Raw genomic sequence first — 23276 nt, 5'->3', positions numbered from 1 at the left:
CTAGAATATCAAAAGACCTACAGTCCTGCAACTAACATTTCACTCAGGGTAAAAAGTTCAGCTGTTTGGTAAGTGATGAGGTTTCCCGTGAACTTCCCCCAGGGCTTCTCCAGGTATTATCTTTACATTATGTAACCAGGGGACCCAGTCTCTCTTTTTAAAGCTTCTCTTTTAAAATGTTCAGAGCTGCAGTTCTGCATATCAAAGCCCTCCTGTTGCTATAGGAGGTGGAGGGATTAAAAATTTTATAATTATTAATGTGTTAGTCACTCAGTCACGTACAACCCTTTGCGACCCCATAGACTGGAGCCTGCCAGGTTCCTCTGTCAGCCTACCATTTGGGTAATGGTAACTGCTAAATTATGACTCTCTCCACAGTCTCTGCAAAAGACCATACAGATTTTTTTTTTAATGTAAATAAAACCACACATGACTCACAACTGCAGCTTCATAAAGAGCCTAAAAATGCTACGAATTTCAATGTAATTAAATTCCAGCAAGCACACCTCTAGAGCGCCCTCTTCATCCCTAGATGTATGGAAAATGAGGGATTTCTGGGAAAACTGTGCAGAAAAAAGTAAGAGGGAGAAGACAAACTAAGGTTAATAGAGAGTAGACAAAATCATTCCTAGAAATAAAATGTCAGGTTATAGGGCAAGGTCTTGAAGGTGGAACTCAGAAGGATGGTTTCACCACTGTGGTGGGACCAGAAGGGATACAGAGGGAGAAGTACCTTTTCTGCAATGTGACAGGAAGAATAAAAAGTAAGAAAGGAAAACTAAGAACTCTGTAGAAACAAAAGTGAGCCATAAAATCAAAAGACACGTTAAGCCTTCCCCTTCCACAAAAAAAGTCATTCCTTAAATAAACTGCTCTTCACTCTACTAACAAAAGAAGACAGTCTTGAAATAGAGATTTGTGAGCCACTCAAACCCATCATCCTTATCCAAAAAATAAACCAAAAATGTAATTGTGCCTCCATATTCATTTACTCTAGGAAGAAAGCAGAAAATGAAAACCAAAACATTATAGCAGAAGAGGATGTGGAGAGAAGGGAACCCTCCTACACTGTTGGTGGGAATGTAAATTGCAGCCTCTAATGGAGAACAGTTCTTTAGTTCCTAAAGAACTAAAAAATAGAGCTACCGTATGACCTAGCAATCCCACTCCTGGGTATATATCCAGAGAAAACCATAATTTGAAAAGATACAGGCACCCCAGTGTTCATTGCAGCACTATTTAAAATAGCCAGGACATAGAAGCAACATAAATGTCCATCAACAGAGGAATGGTTAAAGAAAATATGGTGTGTATGTGTAGATACTCAAAATGGAATATTACTCAGTCATTAAAAAATAATGTCATTTGCAGCAATATGAATGGACCTAGAGATTGTCACACTGAGTGAAGTAAGTTAGACACAGAAAGGTAAATATCATATTATATTGCTTACATATAGAATTTTTTTAAAAAAAGGGTACAAATGAACTTATTTACAAAATAGAAGTAGAGTCACCAATGTAAAAAACAGATTTATGATTACCAGTGGGGGTAAGGGGAGGGTGGAATAAATTGGGAGATTGGAATAGACATGTACACACTACTATATATAAAATAGATAACTAATAAGGACCTACTGTATAGCACAAATAACTCTACTCAGTACTCTGTAATGACCTATATGGGAAAAGAATCTAAAAGAGAGAAAGTTGTATAACTGATTCCCTTTGCTATATGCCTGAAACTAACAGAACATTGTAAATTAACTACATTCCAATAAAAACTTTAAGAAAGCTAAAAATAGAGCTACCATATGATCCTGCAATCCCAATCCTGGGCGTATACCTGGAGAAAATCATAATTCAATAAGATACATTCATCTCAATGTTCATTGCAGAAAGAGAAAGACAAATACCACTGTATGATATCACTTACATGTGGAATCTAAAATATGGCACAAATGAACATATCTATGAAACAGACAGATATAGAGAACAGATTTGTGACTGCCATGGGGGGTGGGGGAGGAGGGAAAGATTGGGAGTTTGGGATTAACAGATGCAAACTATTATATATAGAATGGATAAAAAACAGGGTTCTACTTTATAGCACAGGAACTATATTCAATCTCCTGTGAGAAACAATAATGGAAAAGAAAAGTATTTATATATAAAACTGAGTTACTTTATTGTACAGTAGAAATTAACACATTTTAAATCAACTATACTTCAATAAAATAAATATTCCAGCAAATTAAAATTCCCCTCTAAAACACAGACACAACCGTTAAGCAGAAGAATACTGTGATAGTTTAAATAAATACCTTAGCACTTCAATTAAATATTCTCAGAAAAACACTTGGAGATGTGTAAAAAATATCTCAAATCAGATATTTGAAAATTTAAAACATAAGTGGATTTGAGAATGGAAGAAATGAAAAAGGTTCACTTATCTCAGAAAAGAAACTAAAGAAGAGCCAAAACTATTTCAGACATTAAGATGAAAGTCACAAGGTGTTCAAAAAATACATATTTGAATAAAATGTTAATAAGGAGCACTGAATAAAGGCAGGAAAATAATAAAGAGAATAAGGATGAGGTAAAGAAAAAAAACAAAAATTATCAGAGACAAAATGAATGAAAGCAAGAGGGACAAAGGAAGTCAAATATTTTGGAATACTTGAGGAAAAAGAACAAAATCATAGAATAGTCAATTCTAGGTTTCTGATATTAGGGAAGGAACAACAGAGGGGGAAAAAAAGAAAACAATTTGTAAAACTTTTATTGCTTAGAAAACAGGCTTTATAAAGAAAATAATCTTAAAACTCATATCTAATTCATGGGACTGAATTTTTTCCTTCTCTATACCTTTGCTGTCTAATACAACAGCTTCTAGCCACATGGGACAATTTAAACCTGAAAAGAGGCTGGCCAAATCAGAATGGGCTATAAGTCTAAAATACAAACTGGGCTGCAAAAAGTTAGGTCAAAGAAATGTAACTTCTCTCATTACTAATTTCAAGAAATTATTTTTATATTATGTTACCATGATCATGACCAAAGGTTAAAATATTATTTGGGATTAAATAAGATATATTATGTTTAATTTCATCTGTTCCTTTTTATTTTTTAATTTGGTTACTAAAATTTTTTAAATTACCTGTGTGGGTTTTAAATTTCTATTGGCCAGTACTAATCGATACCAAGGTAAAGTGATGTCTCATATTTCCTAATACTTACATTCCTAGGGAAGAGAGACTATTCCCTCTTAGATTTTTTCACTGATAGGTACCAGTCTCCCCTGATACTACCATTCCCTTCCCTTTATATCAGGACATAGATGAGGGAGTGGCTAACTAATTGCCTTAGAAAAATTTAAGGTGGTTTCCCAGGAAGTGGCCCTGTGATCTGGGTTTTAAAAAATTAGTAGCAATTTGCCTGACAAACACTGGGATCAAGGAGATTCTAAGTCAAGGGAATAATATATGAGACAAGGCTGTGCCAAAGAAGCCATTGCCGAGAGTACAAAAGTAGATGGAGAGGAGTGTACACCTACAGAATGATTTCATAGACATGAACAGGAGCCCCTATCAAAATAATACCTCTAGTACTCTTGCTTCCTACCAGCAACCTTAGCTGGGGTAAGAGCATGTGTCCTGTAGTATGAAGGTAATCAGTCTGAGCTGAGATATATCCTGTGCCCGTGGTTTTTGTCAGTACAGCATGCTGGACTTAAGTTTTCCAACCAGAGGACTCAATCCAATCCCTACTCTCCACAAACCAGAAAGACACGCAATATAACCGAAAGAGACTGAATTACGGTATATGATGATTTGGAGTCATTTTCTGGCTCTGTCAAATGACATAAGCTTGGATAAGTCGTATATCCTAACTAAGCATTAGTTTTCCAGTCCACAGAAGAAGGGAAATCATTCCTGCCCTACCTCTGTCATAGGAATTAAGGTAATATAGCTGAAAGGTTTTAGTAAGTCAGCATACCAAGGGAGTGTAGTGAAAGTCACTCAGTCATGTCCGACTCTTTGCAACCCCATGAATTATACAGTCCATGGAATTCTCCAGGCCAGAATACTGGAGTGGGTAGCCATTCCCTTCTCCAGGGGATCTTCCCAACCCAGGGATCAAACCCAGGTCTTCTGCATTGTAGGCGGATTCTTTATCAGCTGAGCCACCAGAGAAGGCCACACCAAGGAAAGTATTACAATAGTCACCATACACTTGCCCTTTCATCTCTCCCTCTTTTACTATATGCTGTTCTCAATCAACATGACAACTACATCAGAGTTCGCAACAGGGTGACATTTTTGCCTGGTCCATTGAGGAGAGACTCGTTTTTCTTTTCCAGTCTTCAGAAGAGTTAAGCAAGGAAATTTTCAAAGGCTGCCACCTTACAATCTTTCTATAATTCTACCTGTTTATCCTCGTTGGATGGCAGGACAGAGTTCCCTACCACCAGGCACGCAAGAGAATTTAGAAATGTCAAATAAACTACAAGAGTAAAAGGTATCATTTTGGTTTTAAATCAATCACAATTTTTTACTTTGTGATGTGTTTATAAAACTTTCTTAAATGTGCCCATTAACTTTCTCTACTGTGAAGTCTTGCCTTTCTGATTTAACTTATATTATTCAGGGAATGTGTTCATGGACTAAACCATCAACATTCACCCTGACACTATATGGTCCTTTGACCTGTCCTAAAAGCTTTTTTCTCTGCAATCCTAACACATATTTGTTGCTTTTTGAGAAAATTTAAATTGTAATATTGAAATCATCAAATAATGAAGAGATATTGTTTACCATGTAAAAGGATCCATTTTATTTTAAGAAAGAAGTACTCAGAGAATTTAAGATGAAAAATAGCATAACATATAGCATAACTTAATTTCTATAACTTAACCTTTAGCATAAGTTAATTTCTCATTTTGAATTTACCACAATTTCCCCCAGTACTATGAACAACTTAGTTCTTACTCAGATCTTGATTTCTAATTCCATTCTAAATGTAAATAGGACTCAGGAGAAATGGCTACTACAAGACTGGGTAGAGAAATACAAGATGAACCTGCAATATCTTAGTGTTCCAGAAAGTAAATTAATCAGAAATTACAGTGACTTGCTTAAAAGAAATAGGAGCCAACTCAAAGTGACTCCCAATTGTCAAACCTGGGAAATTTTGAGCAACAGGATATATAATGATATTAATTTGTCATTAATGAGATACAGTGGCATCCTATATGAGACATAAAAAAGGATATGTATCACTTTTGCAGTAGTCTTGCCAAAAATGTGTAACCTAAATGTAATTATGAGGAAAGAAATTAGACAAATGTAAATTTAAAAACATTTTATGACCAGTATTTATGAAAACTATTCTGTTCATTAAAACAAACAAGGAAGAATGGATTTTGGGAATGGTTTCAGAAAATGCAACACAGAGGTTGACACTCTTCATTTGTTCCTTTAAAATTTCTATTCCATATTTTCCGTAATCATCATCAGCTGCTATGGTGCCTATCCAGACCCAACCAAAATGTTGGATAAGTTGTACCATGGCCTCCGACTGGATCTTATCACTGGCCACTGCGTGAAGATAAGATGGAAACTGGTATTTGTCACTAAGAAGCTGGTAGGGGCATAGCCCACCTAGGATTGAAAGTGTTCATGCAGTTACTAGAAAGTAATAGCCAAACCGTAAATTAAATCATCTCTTAGTATTTGTATTGGAAAAGGAGGGAACTTAACAGTTCTCTCTTTATTCTCACACCCTTTCAAAGATAAAAGGACTTTTGCTCCTCTCCTTGTTTCAAGCAGGGTGGGGACTGTTAGAGGGAGCGTTTTGGGCCCCTTTTCCCACCTCGCCCCAAGGAAGTTGGGGGACTAATTATTAAGGTGATGACATCCAATGGGCTACTTTTCCAACTCGGGGTCACACCACTGAAAGGAAGGTCTTCAGCCCTTTCATCTATGTTTTCTTGAGACTAGGTGTGTGATTCAAGTCATCCAGGCTCTTTCTCTGATCTAACTCCTCATCCGTACAGATGATGGAATAAGCAGGCTCACAGTCTGCTTGGCAGGTGCATTTCCCTCTCCCTCCCTTCTTCCCTCCACCCCCTCCCTCCCTTTGTTCTCTCTCTTTCTCTCTCTCTCCATCATCACTGGTTTCCCTCTTTTTCTCTTCTTCTCTTTCCTGCTTTCTCTCTGACAAGATTTCTGGGTATGTAATTCCCAAGACTTAGATTGAGAAAGATGGTAGGAAGCTTCACTTCAATCTCGAGTTTAAGTCTTATTGTCCAACACACTTACTAGAAGCCCTCATTTTATAGCCACTTGCCTAGATAAATGAGGTATCTTTCTATTTTTGCCAGTGGTCCTTGTGTGACTTTTCCATCAGTGAGAATTTAAGAATGAACGTAGAGTAGCCAGTGCCATGACTTTCTGACACTCATATACATTTCATACATACATACCTTCCCCTCAACCTCAGCAACTATGCAGTTAAGAAGATATGTCACACTCTGCCCATCCCATCCCGTTGCCATCCCACGTTACTGCATCACCTCCAATAAGACCTCCTAAAATTACATAGCTCCATGATGACCAATTCTTTCAAAGTGACAGATTGTTCCTATTTTTCTCTTTATGCTTTGTCCTAATCTTAGGGAAAACCACTAGACCATTCAGGTATGACCTAAATCAAATCTCCTACAATTATACAAAGGAAGTGACAAATAGATTCAAGGGATGAGATCTGATAGACAGAGTGCTTGAAGAACTACGGACAGAGGTTCGTAACATTGTCCAGGAGGCAAGGATCAATATGTCTCCCAAGAAAAAAAGTTGCAAAAAGGCAAAATGGTTGTCTGAGGAGACCTTACAAATAGTGATGAAAAGAAGAGAAGCAAAAGGCAAAGGAGAAAAGGAAAGATACACCCATTTGAATGCAGAGTTCCACAGAATAGCAAGGAGAGATAAGTAAGCCTTCTTCAGTGATTAATGCAAAGAAATAGAGGAAAACAGTAGAATGGGAAAGACTAGAGATCTCTTCAAGAAAATTAAAGATACCAAGGGAACATTTCATGCAAAGATGGGCTCAATAAAGGACAGAAATTGTATGGGACTAACAGAAGCAGAAGAATATTAAGAAGAGGTGGCAAAAATACACAGAACTATACAAAAAAGATCTTCATGACCCAGATAACCACAATGGTGTGATCGCTCACCTAGAGCCAGACATCCTGGAATGTGAAGTCAAGTGGGCCTTAGGAAGCATCACTACAAACAAAGCTAGTGGAGGTGACAGAATTCCAGTTGAGCTATTTCAAATCCTAAAAGATGATGCTATGAAAGTGCTGCACTCAATATGCCAGCAAATTTGGAAAACTCAGCAGTGACCACAGGACTGGAAAAGGTCAGGTTTCATTCCAATCCCAAAGAAAGACAATGCCAAATAATGTTCAAAATACTGCACAAGTACACTCATCTCACACACTAGTAACAGAAAAGGCAATGGCAACCCACTCCAGTACTCTTGCCTGGAAAATCCCATGGATGGAGGAGCCTGGTAGGCTGCAGTCCATGGTGTCGCTAAGAGTTGGACACAACTGAGCAACTTCACTTTCACTTTTCAGTTTCATGCATTGGAGACGGAAATGGCAACCCACTCCAGTGTTCTTGCCTGGAGAATCCCAGGGACGAGGGACCCTGGTGGGCTGCTGTCTATGGGGTCGCATAGGGTCAGACATGACTGAAGTGACTTAGCAACAGCAGCACACACTAGTAAAGTAATGCTCAATTTTCTCCAAGCCAGGCTTAAACATTATGTGAAACTTGAACTTCCAGATGTTCAAGCTGAATTTAGAAAAGGCAGAGGAACCAGAGATCAAATTGCCAACATCTGTTGGATCATCGGAAAAGCAAGAGAGTTCCAGAGAAACATCTACCTCTGCTTTATTGACTATGCCAAAGCCTTTGGAATAGGAAAATTCTTTGGAATGTGGAAAATTCTTCAAGAGATGGGAATATCAGACCACCTGACCTGCATCCTGAGAAATCTGTATGCAGGTCAAGAAGCAACAGTTAGAACTGGACGTGGAACAACAGACTGGTTCCGAATTGGGAAAGGAGTACATCAAGGTTGTATATTATCACCCTGCTTATTTAACTTATATGCAGAGTACATCATGAGAAATACTGGACTGGATGAAGCATAAACTAGAATCAAGAATGGGGAGGGAGGTGGGAGGAGGGGTTCGTGTTTGGGAACGCATGTACACCCGTGGTGGATTCAAGTCAATGTATGGCAAAACCAATACAGTATTGTAAAGTAAAATAAAGTAAAAATAAAAATTAAAAAAAAAGATTGCTGAGAGAAATATCAATAACTTCAGATATGCAGATAACACCACACTTATGGCAGAAAGTGAAGAACTAAAGAGCCTCTTGATCAAAGTGAAAGAAGAGAGTGAAAAAGTTGGCTTAAAGCTCAACATTCAGAAAACTAAGATCACTTCATGGCAAATAGATGGGGAAACAGTGGAAACAGTGGCTGACTTTAATTTTTTGGGCTGCAAAATCACTGCAGACAGTGACTGCAGCCATGATATTAGAAGATGCTTACTCCTTGGAAGAAAAGTTATGACCAACCTAGATAGCATATTCAAAAGCAGAGACATTACTTTGCCAATAAAGGTCCATCTTAGTTTTTCCAGTAGTCATGAATGGATGTGAGAGTTGGACTATAAAGAAAGCTGAGTGCTAAAGAATTGATGCTTTTGAACTGTGGTGTTAAAGAAGACTCTTGAGAGTCCCTTGGACTGCAAGGAGATCCAACCAGTCCATCCTAAAGGAAATCAGTCCTGAATATTCACTGGAAGGACTGATGCTGAAGCTGAAACTCCAAATACTTTGGCCACCTGATGCGAAGAGCTGACTCATTTGAAAAGACCCCTATGCTGGGAAAGATTGAAGGCAGGAGGAGAAGGGGTAACAGCGGATGAGATGGTTGGATGGCAGCACCAACTCAATGGACATGAGTTTGAGCAAACTCCGGGAGTTGGTGAATGACAGGGACACCTGGCGTGCTGCAGTCCATGGGGTTGCAAAGAGTTGGACATGACTGAGTCTCTGAACTGACTGACTGACTGAGCCTTATTCCATTTTGGCTAAAGTTTACATTCTTCTTTGCAACCTCACAAACACCAATATCATGGAAGCCATATGTAGGGAAGTATCTCATTTTGGAAGCGAAGACATCTGATTTCAAATTCCAGCTACATAATTGAGTTACTAAAACCTTCTGAACCTAAGTTTCCCCATGAGTGAAATCAGAGTTATGACATCTATATCCTAAGGTTACTCAGTACATTAAATGAGACGATACATGTGAAAGTGTTTATTGTGTACAAGACTTCTTTTACCTTCTTTGCAGATTTACTACAAGATTTAAAGGAGGAGCTCTCTCTAGAGGTTTCTAGAAGGGGCATGGACCACAGTCAGGACTTGCTGGAAGGCAGAGCTCACAGCAGCACAGTCTGTCTGAGCTCCATGAAGCCCACATTGAAGATGTCAACTCTGTCACCTGATCTCTCTTCTTGGTTCTATTTCTCACTCTCATCCTGTTCCTCCCACATCTATATTTGCAGCTTTATTAGACATGCTATGTAAATGCTACTTTTAAAAATTATTTTAACTTTTCCCATTTCTTCAGTAACACAAATAAGCCTAATCAGCTTTCACATTACTAAGTCCTGACTTGATACTTTGGGGAACCATCCCTGAAAATAAACACAGAGCTTTACTTATATTTTCTTAATTATCCATTCTTCCTAATATTAATAGCATCTATTCTTAGGCTGAAATATGTCACTGGCCCCTGAATTAAAAATAATCTATCAATTAGAATACCAACTTTTAAATACTTTTTAATACCAATACTCTCTTTTGTGAAATTCCCAAGTGCTTTTCAGTGTGTTAGTGTTTGAACAAAAAATGTCATGATGAAGTATTAATATGATTAATAAGTATCAATACAGGCCAGAACCAAAATGCATTTCTTATAACATCTATCAATCAAAGAAGTATTTCTCCATCACCTACTCTACTTCACCTAGTGCTTCAGAGAGTACTGCTTAGTGAGATGTCAACATAAAACTCACTGGGTCACAATCTCAAGCTCAAAACTAAGGCAGGATCCTAAGGGATGTAGAAGAGTCTGAAGTTACCAGTCATAGTTGCTGAGGGCAGACTGAATATCAGCATCACCACCAGCCTCTTTGTGTGTAACTTATCCCAGCCTCACCTGATCACCTTACTTACTCTTTGCTGCAGTTGCACATAGCTTGTTTCTTTATAAAATTGTACCCAGAACAATATTCTGAAATACCTGAGGTAAGTAATATAATCCTAGAACTCTTGAAGCAGCAACTGACAAGGATGATCCACCTGCTCCACCAATTCCTGCCAGCATTGCCCCAGTGCTGTTTCTAAACTTGGGTTTGTTTTCTTCCTGCCCTGTAAGGAATACCAGTGCAGCTTCCATGGATTTGGAGACAGTGTAACAGGTATCAAAGACCTGATAGCCCAAAGTGATGTTGGGCAAAATATCTTTCCTCTCATTAATCTCCTTGATGGTGTGGATCATGGTTTTCATCCAGTGGAATCCCTGGAAGTTGAACCTGAAAAGGAAATGTCTTTTGTTAGGCTCAGTCAATGAGTGGATCTGTGGAGGAGAAAGCAGCTTTTAGCTGGGATTGGTGCTGGAGCTTTTTGCCAAAACATTAGTGGACACCTGCCTTGTCTGAGCATGGTAATATTTCATGAAAAGATATTACAAATGTAAAGGGTTCAAGTATGAATCATATTCATCATTGATTGGCTTGAGCTGGGAAGCATCTTTTTGGACACTTGGTTATCTCTTTTCACAAAAATATTCTTCTATTCTCAATTCTCACCACCACACAGAACACCCAGTAATCCCTCAATACATTTTTGCTCATTTATTGGAAGACCCTGGTACCATATGAGTCTATTTCCCTCCTTATATCCCTATAAGTTTCTCTGGTTTTCTTCTGGATGTTAATTATAATAACAAAATTTTTGTAAATACATGAAAATACTTATGATAGACCTACATATAAGCAATACATAAAATTTATATATACTATATATGACTCCAATAGATCACTTTTCCTGTCATGATTTGATTGTTAACGTTGATTTTTTAACTGAGGATGTCTGTTTTCTATCATTCTCACATTTAACCATGAATGAAATGCCTCCTCCTTTCCATTCCCTAGCCATAAAAAGGAAAATTATTTCTCTGGTAATCTATCACACCATCGTCTCCGTTAAAAATAACTATTCTATTTCCAACTCTTTCTTTTTTCTCAGTTTTAGCCACCTTTAACCTATCTGAAAGCAAGGACCTCCAGAATGGTTTCTCTTAATGTCCTCTGTAGCTATAGTACCTAACTCCATATCTTCTACTCAATAAATATTTTTGAATTAAATATCTAATAGCAAATAGCCCTGTTGGCAAATTAGATTTTTTTTCCTCCGTATCTCTTTAACTGAAGTTTCTAGTTTAGTTTAGCTTTGCCTTTCATTCAATACATAGTTACTGGGTTCCACTGGTGCTAGATACTATACATGCAATATTGACAAAGATAGACACTTCAGTATCTATGCAAAGAAACAGGAAATAGCCAATCAATGCACAAAATGATAATCATACCAACAGGGATAGACATAGGGACCAGGAGGTAAAGAGGTGGGGGCACCTACCTGGAGGACTTAAAAGCCAAGCTGACTCTTGAAGGATGATATAAAAGCAGAGGATGGATGCTGCAAGCAGAGGGAGCAGTAAGTGTGAAGGCATGGTAACAAGAGGACATAACATTTTAGGAATGGGAAGATCAGGACACTTGGCAGACAGGGTAGGAATAGGTATGGCACAGGAAGAGGAGACTGGAGAACCAGGAGACTGAACATGAAGGACCTTATCATCCTAACACAACTGGCTTCTAAATTTACACAGATGGCTATATAAATTGGCATACACATTGTTGAAATAAATATAGCAATATCTTTTCTAAGGTGAGAGAGTAAGACATTTCAAGAGCTAGAAAAATGTTCACCTGCTTTGAATAAAAAATTCTCCCCCAGAGAATTTATCTGAAGAGATTGTTCTTCCCAAAGGGAAAAACTAGATATGTTCCAAATTGTTAATTTTAGAATTATTTATGATATTTAAAAATTGGAAAGAATTAACACGCCCAGCAATAATAAATTATGGTACATTGACTTGACGGGAACATTTTCCATCGTTAAAAATCTATAATTAGAGAAATTACCCTGCAGTATGCATGTAATATTAGGTAAAACAGTCTGTGTGCAAAGTTGTTTCTATACTATAATTAAAACTATACATAAATTATGTGAATGTTTGGATAACTATCAATAGGAAAAAATTTAAATGAGTGCAGGGTAATTAATGAAAGGGTGGGATTTGGGATAACTTTTCTTTCATCGGTGATTTCCATTACGATACTCACAGTACCATTATACAATGTATACCTTTTGTTCCCCAGAAAATTTCTCTAAATCCTAGCTTTGTTTAGATCAACCAAAACAAGAACTTAAAATACTCCTTTCTTCCTTCCATTTCATTGTCTTTATCTTCTCTGAACAACATTTCCAAAATAACAGAAAAGCCTTCCTCTTCTGTGCAGTTTTACTGATGGCCAACTAAAACTAGCATCCTGTTAAAACTGTGGGTTTCAGAGTAAGAATTCTCCAAACTCCAACTAGCATATCTAGATCAGATATAGGTAAACAATGATGCCAAAATGAAATTATTATCTGATTAGGCCCAGCCTGGCTCCTGAATATCACCTATCCAGGTCTCCCATGAGGGCTTTCTCATTGGGAGGGAAAGTTGCATCTCATGGAGGAATATTAAGAGGCTTGGAGAATACTGGGATTGAGTACAGATATATAGAAACTGTTATTGATTATCAGTGAAAATTATATAGCTCTAATTTTTAAGAAAGTATATCCAAAAATGTAAATATGGAATGTAAATAGGATATTTTATAATATCCAATAATATTTTTAATAATATCCAGTATATAGGTATGTTATGGCATAAAGATGAGCAATTTGGGTTTTAATCAACAGGCTGAGAGACAAGCAGAATCCCCACAATGAAGCCTTATATTTCTGATCTATATTCAGGACAAAGAACTAACTTTTTAGATACCCAAACCACGTGAAACAAGTTTCATACAAAATATGAAGAATCAGAATGTCATCAGACTTCTTAGCAGCAACACTGAAAATCAGAAGATGTTGAAGTAACCCTTTTAAGAATCCTTAGGCTTTGAGTTAAAGTCAAGATGGAATAAGCACACACAACCTTCTCTCTCCCACTGATTTCAACTAAAATCCCTGAACTGAGGATATAAAGCAACAATCAGACTACTCTGAAAATTGGATAAGAACAGGTGGACTAGAGAGGGAAATCAAGATATCCCTGATACAGTGAATTATTTTTTAAATGGGACATACTTTCTTCTTACCACTGTATCAATCACAGTGGAAATCTCAAATTCTTTTTTAATGAGGGAGTAGATTTTTACTAAAAATATGTGTACTGGCTTTTCTATTTTATCTTGCTAAGAAAACAACCTTCAGAAGCTCCAAAGAAGGGTGAAGAGCAAGTTAAGTGATTCCACTGATGAAATAACATGTCCTCTGCTATGACAAACTCTGGTTTTTATTTTATGCTGGTGAAGATTGAATCAGTGAAAAATTCTTTGAAAAATAATGAACTGACTTTAAACAATGTAGCCATGAGTAGAACCACTTCTTTCCCATTTAAACATTTGCTTCACTGTAAGAATGGAAAAGAATTAGAAGACCCAGGAAAGAGATAAGTAGGGACTGATTACAATCCTTTCCTTTTGCCAACAACAAACAGTTTATCTATCCCTCTAGTGATATTTAAACATGTAGCATGAACTGTGACCAAAGGGAAGGAGTTATGATCAGTCAATATTTAATTGTATAAGAAGTTGGCAAGGGACTTACTTCCCTGGTGGTCCAGTGGCTAAGATGCCATGCTCCCAATGCAGGGGGCCAGAGTTCAATCCCTGGTCAGGGGACTACATCCCACATGCCACAGCTAGGATCTAGCACAGCCAAACAAATAAATAAATATTTTTTTAAAAAGAAGTTGTCAAAAATTTTACAAAATGCATTTATAATTACCATGCAGCACCATGGAAGTGATTAAGATATGAGGTAAAATCCTCCCAAATAAAACTGTCTGTACTATGAGCACAACTATGCAAAAATGATGGTTGCATCTATATAAAGTGTTGAGAAAGAATACAAAGAAATGAAAAAGAAAGAGCTGCTTTGTTATGGCAGTAGAACAGTGTGAACAGTTCATTTCCTTTCATCTCTGGCATTCTTTTCACATCAAAAGTATGTGTGTTTCACACCCAGAAATATAACCCATGTTTGCTTTTCTTACAATGGGTTCTTAGCAAATTCAGATCATCAGTCATGGATCCCGTTTGTTGACATGACAATTCTGGGATGAGGCAAACAGGGCAGCAGGAGGACTCTTGCTATGAACACTAGCTCATAAATAAATCAGCATTCTAGTACTGTGTATTCTCATTTCAGGAGACTTTAGTAACAATTTAAAGTAAGCTGCAACACTGCACAGTTCTACATCAGTGCTTCTCAGACTCAATGTGTGCATGAATCATCAGGAGGTCTTGTCAAAATGTGGAATCTGATTCAGCAGATGTGGGATGCAGCTTGAGACGCTACATTTCTAACAAGCTCTTAGGTGATGCTGATACTCCACAGACCATCCTCTCAGGAGCAGTGTTCTATATCATGCAAAATCTATCTATTTTCTTTCTTGTTTCTAAGCAATCCTGGTAAGTCTACCTTGGAGAAATGGAGGCCGAGAAACAGTAAGTACCTATCTTGAGCCAAATAAATAGTGTCAAGAGTCAGGGCTGGCATCATGGCTCCAGTTCCAGGCTCTCACACTCCCACCACTTCTTCACCCTACTTCCTACATCTGATGTAAAAAGAATACAAAAACAATGGCTTACCCTTCACATTTTGCTGATACTGGCTCCAAAATAGACTTATTTGCTGGGATGGTCCTGGAACAGATAGGAAACAGTCCTCCGATAACAAGTGAGTGGTTTGGGCATCTACATATCCATTCAAATCAAACTTGCCCAGCAGCCGACAGGTCTGTTCTTCCTCCTGTTCTTTACCTTCGATGCCCAATTTAGCCCATAAAAAAGCAAGCAATCCTAGAACCAGACATTTCTTTCCACTAACCACTGACTTTGGGAGAAATGACCACTGTTAAAAGTTTTAACGAGGTGCTTTGCTAAAGTGTTCCCAGTGAGTGTGTGCGGGCCCCTCCCCAGTGGACTCAGTTTGCCACTGCTTGCGACTTAATTGTCGTGCCTCAATCAATCACAGAGCCTCACACTCACCTGCAATTTTTGGACCTGCACTAGAAGCTGAGTAATCCTCTTGAAAGGAGCCTCATAAAAATCTCTTTTATGCTTAGCAATAATATATAATGACATAATAGTGGCTTTTGAGATTTAAATAGAATCACTTTGTAGAAATTGTCCCTTTTTTGTTTATCAGCCTAATTCATTCTCACTTCAGCCAGGTTTCTGGGAGCTGCCCTTGCCCCCAAAGTAAAAAAAGGCATTCTGCTTCATTATGAAGTGAAAACAAAAAAACAGAAGACATCAGGCCACACTCTATCCTTAGGGGTATAGAAAAAAATGAATGGAAAACCATGGAAGCGTTGGACTAGAAGACATCACTTTGAATCTGTGTTCTGCCACTTGTGTTAGTGTGATGGTGGGAAAGTCACTTTACTTCTATGCCTCAAGTGCCTTATGAGTCACTAGGATGATAATAAGTTACCCTAGAAAAATTCTGTAAAGCCTATTAAGAGTTCAAGGAATATTTTTCATGTACATCATTTTCTTTAATCTTCTCTTCAAGGTGAAGTATTGCCCTCAGCTTACTTTGCTGACTTTGTCACTGGTTCAGGGACAAATCCCTGAGAATTTCTGGGTTCTTGCCTGAGAATCCTCTCTTGTGACTTCTTGCTTGGCCTCTCTCAGAGATATCTTCCAATCTCTTTCTCTAGGTCAGTTCACCATAGATTTCGTCTGCTTCTTTGTCCCTTCTCAAACATCTCCCCTGGAAGTATAAATTTATAAGAGTATTTTCAGGATTCAGTCCAATAATATGTATCAGGAGCATAAAAAATGACTATACCCTTTGATCATGTGATTTTACTTCCAAGTATTTATTCCAAGGAAGCAATGCTACTGCTGCTGCTAAGTCACTTCAGTCGTGTCTGACTCTGTGTGACCCCATAGATGGCAGCCCACCAGGGTCCCCTGTCCCTGGGATTCTCCAGGCCAGAACACTGGAGTGGGTTGCCATTTCCTTCTCCAAAGAATGAAAGTGAAAAGTAAAAGTGAAGTCACTCAGTCATGTCTGACTCTTTGCATCACCATGGACTGCAGCCTACTAGGCTCCTCTGTCCATGGGATTTTCCAGGCAAGAGTACTGGAGTGGGTTGCCATTGCCTTCTCCAAGGAAGCAATAGAGATGCACATAAACATGATATATAAGAATATCAAGAACAAGGACTTCCCTGGTGGTTCAGTGGTTAGGAATCTGCTTCCACTGAAGGGAAGTTCAATCCCTAGTCAGGGAACTAAGATCCCCCGAGCTGTATGGTACAACAACAACAACAAAAAAGAATACTGAATACAGTTTATTTATGACAGTAAAAAAATGAACCAATCAAAAAATGCATACAATAAAGAGTTTCTAAAATAAATTACAATCAATTCACATGATGGAAAACAAAGGAGTGATTCAAGTCATATTTTAGAAATATATTTACTCACAACAGAAAATCTCAATATGCTTACCATGAAGGTAACAGATAACAAAGTACCGTATACAATCGTACTCTAAATTTCTAAAATTTACCAACATATTACTGCTTTTTCATACACATATCTCCATTAGAAGCACTAGAAGAAACCACTGCAAACTAAGAGAAAAAGAAAAAAGTAGGAAACAAATCCCTTTTCCTATTATTTTAATGATCCAAGAATTTTTATATTGCCATGTTCATTCCTGACCCAGATTGACAATCATCCAGTACTTTCAATTAGTTTTTGGTGGTAGATTGCAGCTGATTTTAATTTTCTTTATACTTTTCTATATTTTCCCACATGTTCTACAATATTTTTATATTTCATTTATAAATAGAAAAAATACTACTGTAAGAAACTCCCCCTTTTTACAACTTCTCCACACATGCACATTCCACTACAATACCATCTACACACACTTGCACGTGTGCACACACACACACATTTACTCCCCTAATATCATCATCATTATCACTCACCTGGGTCCCACCAACCCATCCACACAGAAGTCATCTCCTAAAGGATTTCCAGTACTCATCCATTGGGTAAATGTAATCTCTACCTGACCCTGAGGAACCGCTTAAGAGAGTTCCCATTACCACTTCACTTGTGAAACTGCAGGCCCACGCCACAGTACCCCATAGCCGACTAGACCCTCACAAGCAAGCTAGTGAATGCATGCCCTTGGCCCTTGACTGACATCTGTTTGTCAAATATATAACTAGTCTTAGTTTTCTAAAAGGTTCATGGGCCATATGTTCCACCCTCAGGCTTCAAAATGATACTGAAATGAAAGAACTTAAAGAAAAGATGGATTCCCTGGAAAATCTCTTCCAGTATAGACTTCAGAGTCCGGGCTTCATATAAACACAGCGGCACTCTGGGTGACAAACTGCTCCTCACCAACAGCCTGAGAATCCTCTCATGAGCTGCAAAGGTTTAGTCTAGGCCTTTCACAAAACTGTTTGGAACTATTCCTCACTCATCTTTGCTCTTCCTTACCAGAAGACAGCTGTTTCTAAGCAATTATCCCTCTTGTTGCCAAGGGCTACCCTTGTACAAAGATATGTTTATTACCAAATCTGTGCCATCTTCATCCTCCAGGCAAAAGCTGCACTAGGCACCATGAAAATCATTAAAATTGATTAAGTTATATTGATAATAAAGTTAGCATTTTATCCCACTTTATATTGTACAGATTGCTGCCACATGCATTATGCTTCCTCTAGGTCAGGAACTAGATTCAGTGATGATGAGGCTTCTGATTTGTGTAGCAGCATCTGGTGGCCAGTGTTTTTATAGTTCCCAGGATGCTAGTATATTCTGCTTGGGCCACATGACTACATCCTCAAATGTAGCAGAATTCATCAAAGATGATACAGAGAATAGAAAAAAAAAATCTGTGCTCTTAGAGTGGTTTTATTAACTGCACAGGGATGGATGTCCAACGACTCACCTTGCCCTCACAACACCCCATGTGACTGGTTTTCTTTTGTTCACTTTACAAATGAGTTCACATGGCTAATACATGCTAACATGCAGATACCAAAGCCTGTGTCCTTTCTGAGGATTTGTAGTAGAGAGAAAGGACACAGACCAAGTCTGGGAGGATGGGTATTAGATCCAGCTCCTTCGCTGTCGAGACCTCTCTCCATCTCTTTGGACTAACCAGTCTTTTTCAGAGTCTGTGGTTCTAAAGAAATCAGCAGTGTTCTGGTTTGGGATGAGAATTCTAAGTTTCGATGCAGTGATAGCCTAATACATGCTGTCAGCAATAGCAAGCTGTTGTGTTAACTATCAAGGTGAAATTTTTATTCAATAATACTTTGAACATAATTATCATTTCCACAGGACTCTGATTTCAAGAGCCCCTGATCAAGGCAGAAGACATCAGAATGTTGATGCAAACGGCCACAGGTATTTAGTCCCAGGTGTCACACCCAGGTTCTTAGATCCTAGTCTGTGCTCTGTGTATTTACACAGCCCTCTCCCAGACTTGTTTGAGCCTTGCTCTTCTCCCAGGGCCCTGGCAAAGGTCAGGCTCCCTTCCAAGAACAATATCCTGCCCAGACTTGTCTCTGCCTTTAAGCAAAGGAAAACACCTGAGCCCCTAAAGATTATGAGAACTGTCTTAATAACAAAGGCTAAAAGAGTATTTAAAGGCTGTTTACAAGGCTTCCAGGAAAGGCTCAAATTCTGTATTAACTGCGGATAAACATTGCTGCAAGCCTCTCCAAAGCCCCAGCTTGATAGACACAGCAGCGAACTCACAGTAGATTTCAGTCTCATGGTCAGACTCAGCTTGTTAGATACTGCTCGGCTTTTATATTCCTCTCTGTCATTCTCTTACCTTAATAATCATTTCAAATCCTGCCATAGCATGCATGCCATAGCATCAGATGAATGGATACACCAATCTATTCCATTTTCTCATCTCCCATGTGGAGCTGTCCTTCTAAACAGTCAAGAAACGAACCACAGGTAGTTGCGTGTGTTTAAATTGCTGTCTTTAGAATATACACTAGGGTTTGTTTTAAATGTATGTCTCCAACAGTTAAAAAATGTTACCTCTATTGAATTTTGTGATATTATGACATTATGGCTTACCTGAAAGAAGGCTAGAAATGAATCGGTTTTCAGACGTGTATTGTTATATGAGGTGCAAGTTATTGATTAGAGGCCATGAGGTGCATAAGAAGCAGGCTTTTGCTTTTTTTAACAACTCAATACCTACCACTTATTACAGAAGTGTCTCCTGTGTGTCTAAATAGAGAAAGCCCTCAATTATAGCCAAGGAGAGACACTCAGACACTGCACGCATACAAAGTTTTAAATGGCTGCCTTGCTGAATTAAGAAAGCATCATGTTACTATTTCTTTTGCTCCTTTTATTTTCAGGGAAATAATCCGACAGCTTGATTAATTATCTGCCTCTAAATCAGCTGATTCTTAACATACAGAAACAAAAGCATCCTTTCCTCCTTGGCTGCATCACCTGTTACATAGCTATAGTGAGTTGTGGCGGTGACAAAAATGGTGAAGATGGTAAGCAACTGACTGGAGCTAGGAAATTGTTATCATCACAGTTGTCTAGAGAATAAGCACCTATTTTTAGTTAAATGTGAAATTGAAAAAAACCTGACCAGCTTTAACTCTTACCTGAAAAATTTAGTATGCCTTCCTGCTCTCCACATCGTCGCCTTTCTAATCCATCCCTACACTGAAGGAAGTTGACCATGTCAAGCTGCAGGCCACAAAAAAAAAAAAAAAAAAAAAAATTTACAGCTTTATTGAGATTTATACACCATAAGACACTGAGATTTATTTATACATCATAAAATTCACTTATGTAGAACACATAGTTCAATAGGTTTTGCTGTAGTTACAGACTTGAGCAGCCATCATCACAATGCAATTTTAGAACATTTCCATTATCCCAAAAGGAAACCTCATTTCCCAATCTTCCCTCACCCCAAGCTCTGCTGCTGCTGCTGCTAAGTCGCTTCAGTCGCAACTCTGTAGGCAACCACATAAATCTACTTCCTGGCTCTATAGATTTGCCTATTCTGGACATTTTGTTTAAATGGAATCTCAAATATGTGGCCTCTTCTGTCTGGCTTCTTTGACAAAACATAATGTCAGGAGGTTTATTTATGTTGTTGTATGTAATAGATTTCATTTTTTTAATATCATTATTAAGACATAATTTATATACATAAAATTCACCCATTTATAAAGTACATTCAATAGGTTCTACTATCCTTACAGAATTGTGTGATCATCAGCACAATCGAAATTTAGTACATTTTCATCCTTCCAAAAAGAAACACATACCTATTAGCAGTCACTCCCCATTCTCCCCACCATCACCCCTGTCCCCAGACAACCATTAATTTTACTTTTCTGATGCTAAAAAGATGTCCTTATTCTGTTCATTTATATAAATTGGATCATATAATATGTGATCATTTTACTAACTTCTTTCAGTTGGCATAATGTTTTCAAGGTTCATCCATGTTTTAGCATGCATCAGTATTTTATTCCTTTTTATTGTCATATAAATTTCCCTTTTATGGATATATCATATTTCATTTGTCCATTCATGAGCTGATGGAAATTTGGGTTGTTTTCATTCTTTTGGCTGTTATGAGCAGTACTGCTATAAACATTATCATACAAGTCTTTGTGTGGACATATGTTTATAATTCTCGTAGGTAAATATCTAGAAGTGGAATTGCTGATATGCGAACTATATGCTTAACATTTTGAGAAAATGCCAAATTCTTTTCTAAAGTGGTTGTATCATTTATATTCTCTCTAATAATGTACAATAGTTCAGATATCTCCACATCCTTGCCACTATTCATTATTACCAGTCCCTTTTATTATAGCCATTCTAGTGGAAATAAAGTGGTGTCTCATTGTGGTTTTGATCTGCATGTCCCTAGTAGTTAATGACTCAAAGAAAGCTCTGTGTTCTTCTAGATACTTTCAAATTTTAACTCTTACATGTAGGCTTATGATCTATTTTCCGTTGATTTTTCTGTATAAGATAAGGCCTATGGCAGAAAGTGAAGAGGAACTAAAGAGCCTCTTGGTGAAAGTGAAAGAGGAGAGTGAAAAAGTTGGCTAAAAGCTCAACCTTCAGAAAACTAAGATCATGGCATCCGGTCCCATCACTTCATGGCATAGATGGGGAAATGGTGGAAACAGTGTCAGACTTTATTTTTGGGGGCTCCAAAATCACTGCAGATGGTAATTGCAGCCATGAAATTAAAAGATGCTTGCTCCTTCGAAGAAAAGTTATGACCAACCTAGATTGTATATTCAAAAGCAGAGACATTACTTTGCCGACTAAGGTCCATCTAGTCAAGGCTATGGTTTTTCCTGTGGTCATGTGAGAGTTGGACTGTGAAGAAGGCTGAGTGCTGAAGAATTGATGCTTTTGAACTGTGGTGTTGGAGAAGACTCTTGAGAGTCCCTTGGACTGCAAGGAGATCCAACCAGTCCATTCTGAAGGAGATCAGCCCTGGGATTTCTTTGGAAGGACTGATGCTAAAGCTGAAACTCCAGTACTTTGGCCACCTCATGCGAAGAGTTGACTCATTGGAAAAGCCTCTGATGCTGGGAGGGATTGGGGGCAGGAAGAGAAGGGGATGACAGAGGATGAGATGGCTGGATGGCATCACTGACTCGATGGACGTGAGTCTGAGTGAACTCCGGGAGTTGCTGATGGACAGGGAGGCCTGGCATGCTGTGATTCATGGGGTCGCGAAGAGTCGGACACGACTGAGCGACTGAACTGCACTGAAGTTCATGTTACTTTTTTAAGCTGTAAGTAACTTTCTGTACCATTTGTTGGAAAGACTATTGTTTCCCCATTTAATTATCATGATCTCATGTCAAAAATCAATTGCCTGTAAATGTGAGGATTTTTATTCCATTGGTCTATATGTCTATCTCTATGTCAAGGTTGTTTTATCTTCAGTATTCTAGTATCTTCACTATTGCAGTAAGAAATCAGGAAATGTAACTCCTCTGACTTTTTCTTTTTCAAGATTTTTTTTTTTTAACAATTCTGGGATCCTTTCCATATAAATTTTAGGGTCAGCTCATCAATTTCTGTGGGGGTGAGGGGGCGCTGAAATTTTGATAAGGATTGTGTTAAATCGACAGATCAGCTGGGGAATGTTTCCATATTATCAATGTTAAGTCCATGTATCTGAGGACTCAAGTCATCTTTCCAGGGCCCCGTATCTGCCATAAGATAAAAATCCATAAACAATAGGCTTCATCCAGCCCCTAGATGACGAACCAGATCCCACTTTTGCAGCAACCACCTCAACTGTCAGCTCAAAATATACCACCAGCCACATAAACAGGCCTTCAGTTCCTTAAACAGATAGCGTCCTCTTTTTACCTGCAGGTTCTTCCTCACTCTCATGTACACCACCTTCTCTGTGTTGTTAGGTACTTTCTCCCATTTGTCCCATCCCCTGATTCCTGTCTTTTCCTGCATATCTCAGCTGACTTTTGACTTCCTCTGAGGCTTGCATCCTGAGATACTCAGCCCTACCACTACGGTCTATTCACTCACTTTTCCTTATACCTGTATATTGGACTTGAGACTACTTCATGGAAAGCAGGTTGATCAAAAAACATCTTGGTTAAAATGGACTCTAATGGACACTGATCCCTATTTTAGGCAGTACCAGAAATTTTGGCAGTTTTATAACTATT

The 23276-nt window shown here is 38.2% G+C and overlaps 1 protein-coding gene across 1 annotated transcript in view; it reads right to left on the bottom strand.

Annotated features, from left to right (window-relative positions):
* Positions 1-23055, bottom strand: part of LOC120881539 (vomeronasal type-2 receptor 1-like) — a 30519-nt gene extending 7464 nt beyond the window's left edge. The window contains 8 exon segments of the mRNA XM_040265275.1: positions 5406-5644; positions 5647-5662; positions 10401-10692; positions 15154-15253; positions 15256-15397; positions 19645-19655; positions 20196-20280; positions 22957-23055. Coding sequence (XP_040121209.1) covers positions 5406-5644; positions 5647-5662; positions 10401-10692; positions 15154-15253; positions 15256-15397; positions 19645-19655; positions 20196-20280; positions 22957-23055 — 984 coding nt within the window.
* Between the last annotated feature and the right edge of the window lie 221 nt (positions 23056-23276).

Source organism: Oryx dammah, unplaced genomic scaffold, assembly GCF_014754425.2.
Source record: "Oryx dammah isolate SB20612 unplaced genomic scaffold, SCBI_Odam_1.1 HiC_scaffold_2, whole genome shotgun sequence".
Lineage (NCBI taxonomy): Eukaryota > Metazoa > Chordata > Mammalia > Artiodactyla > Bovidae > Oryx > Oryx dammah.
Note: the sequence above shows the minus strand (reverse complement) of the source record. Positions and strands in the feature narration are given on the sequence as shown.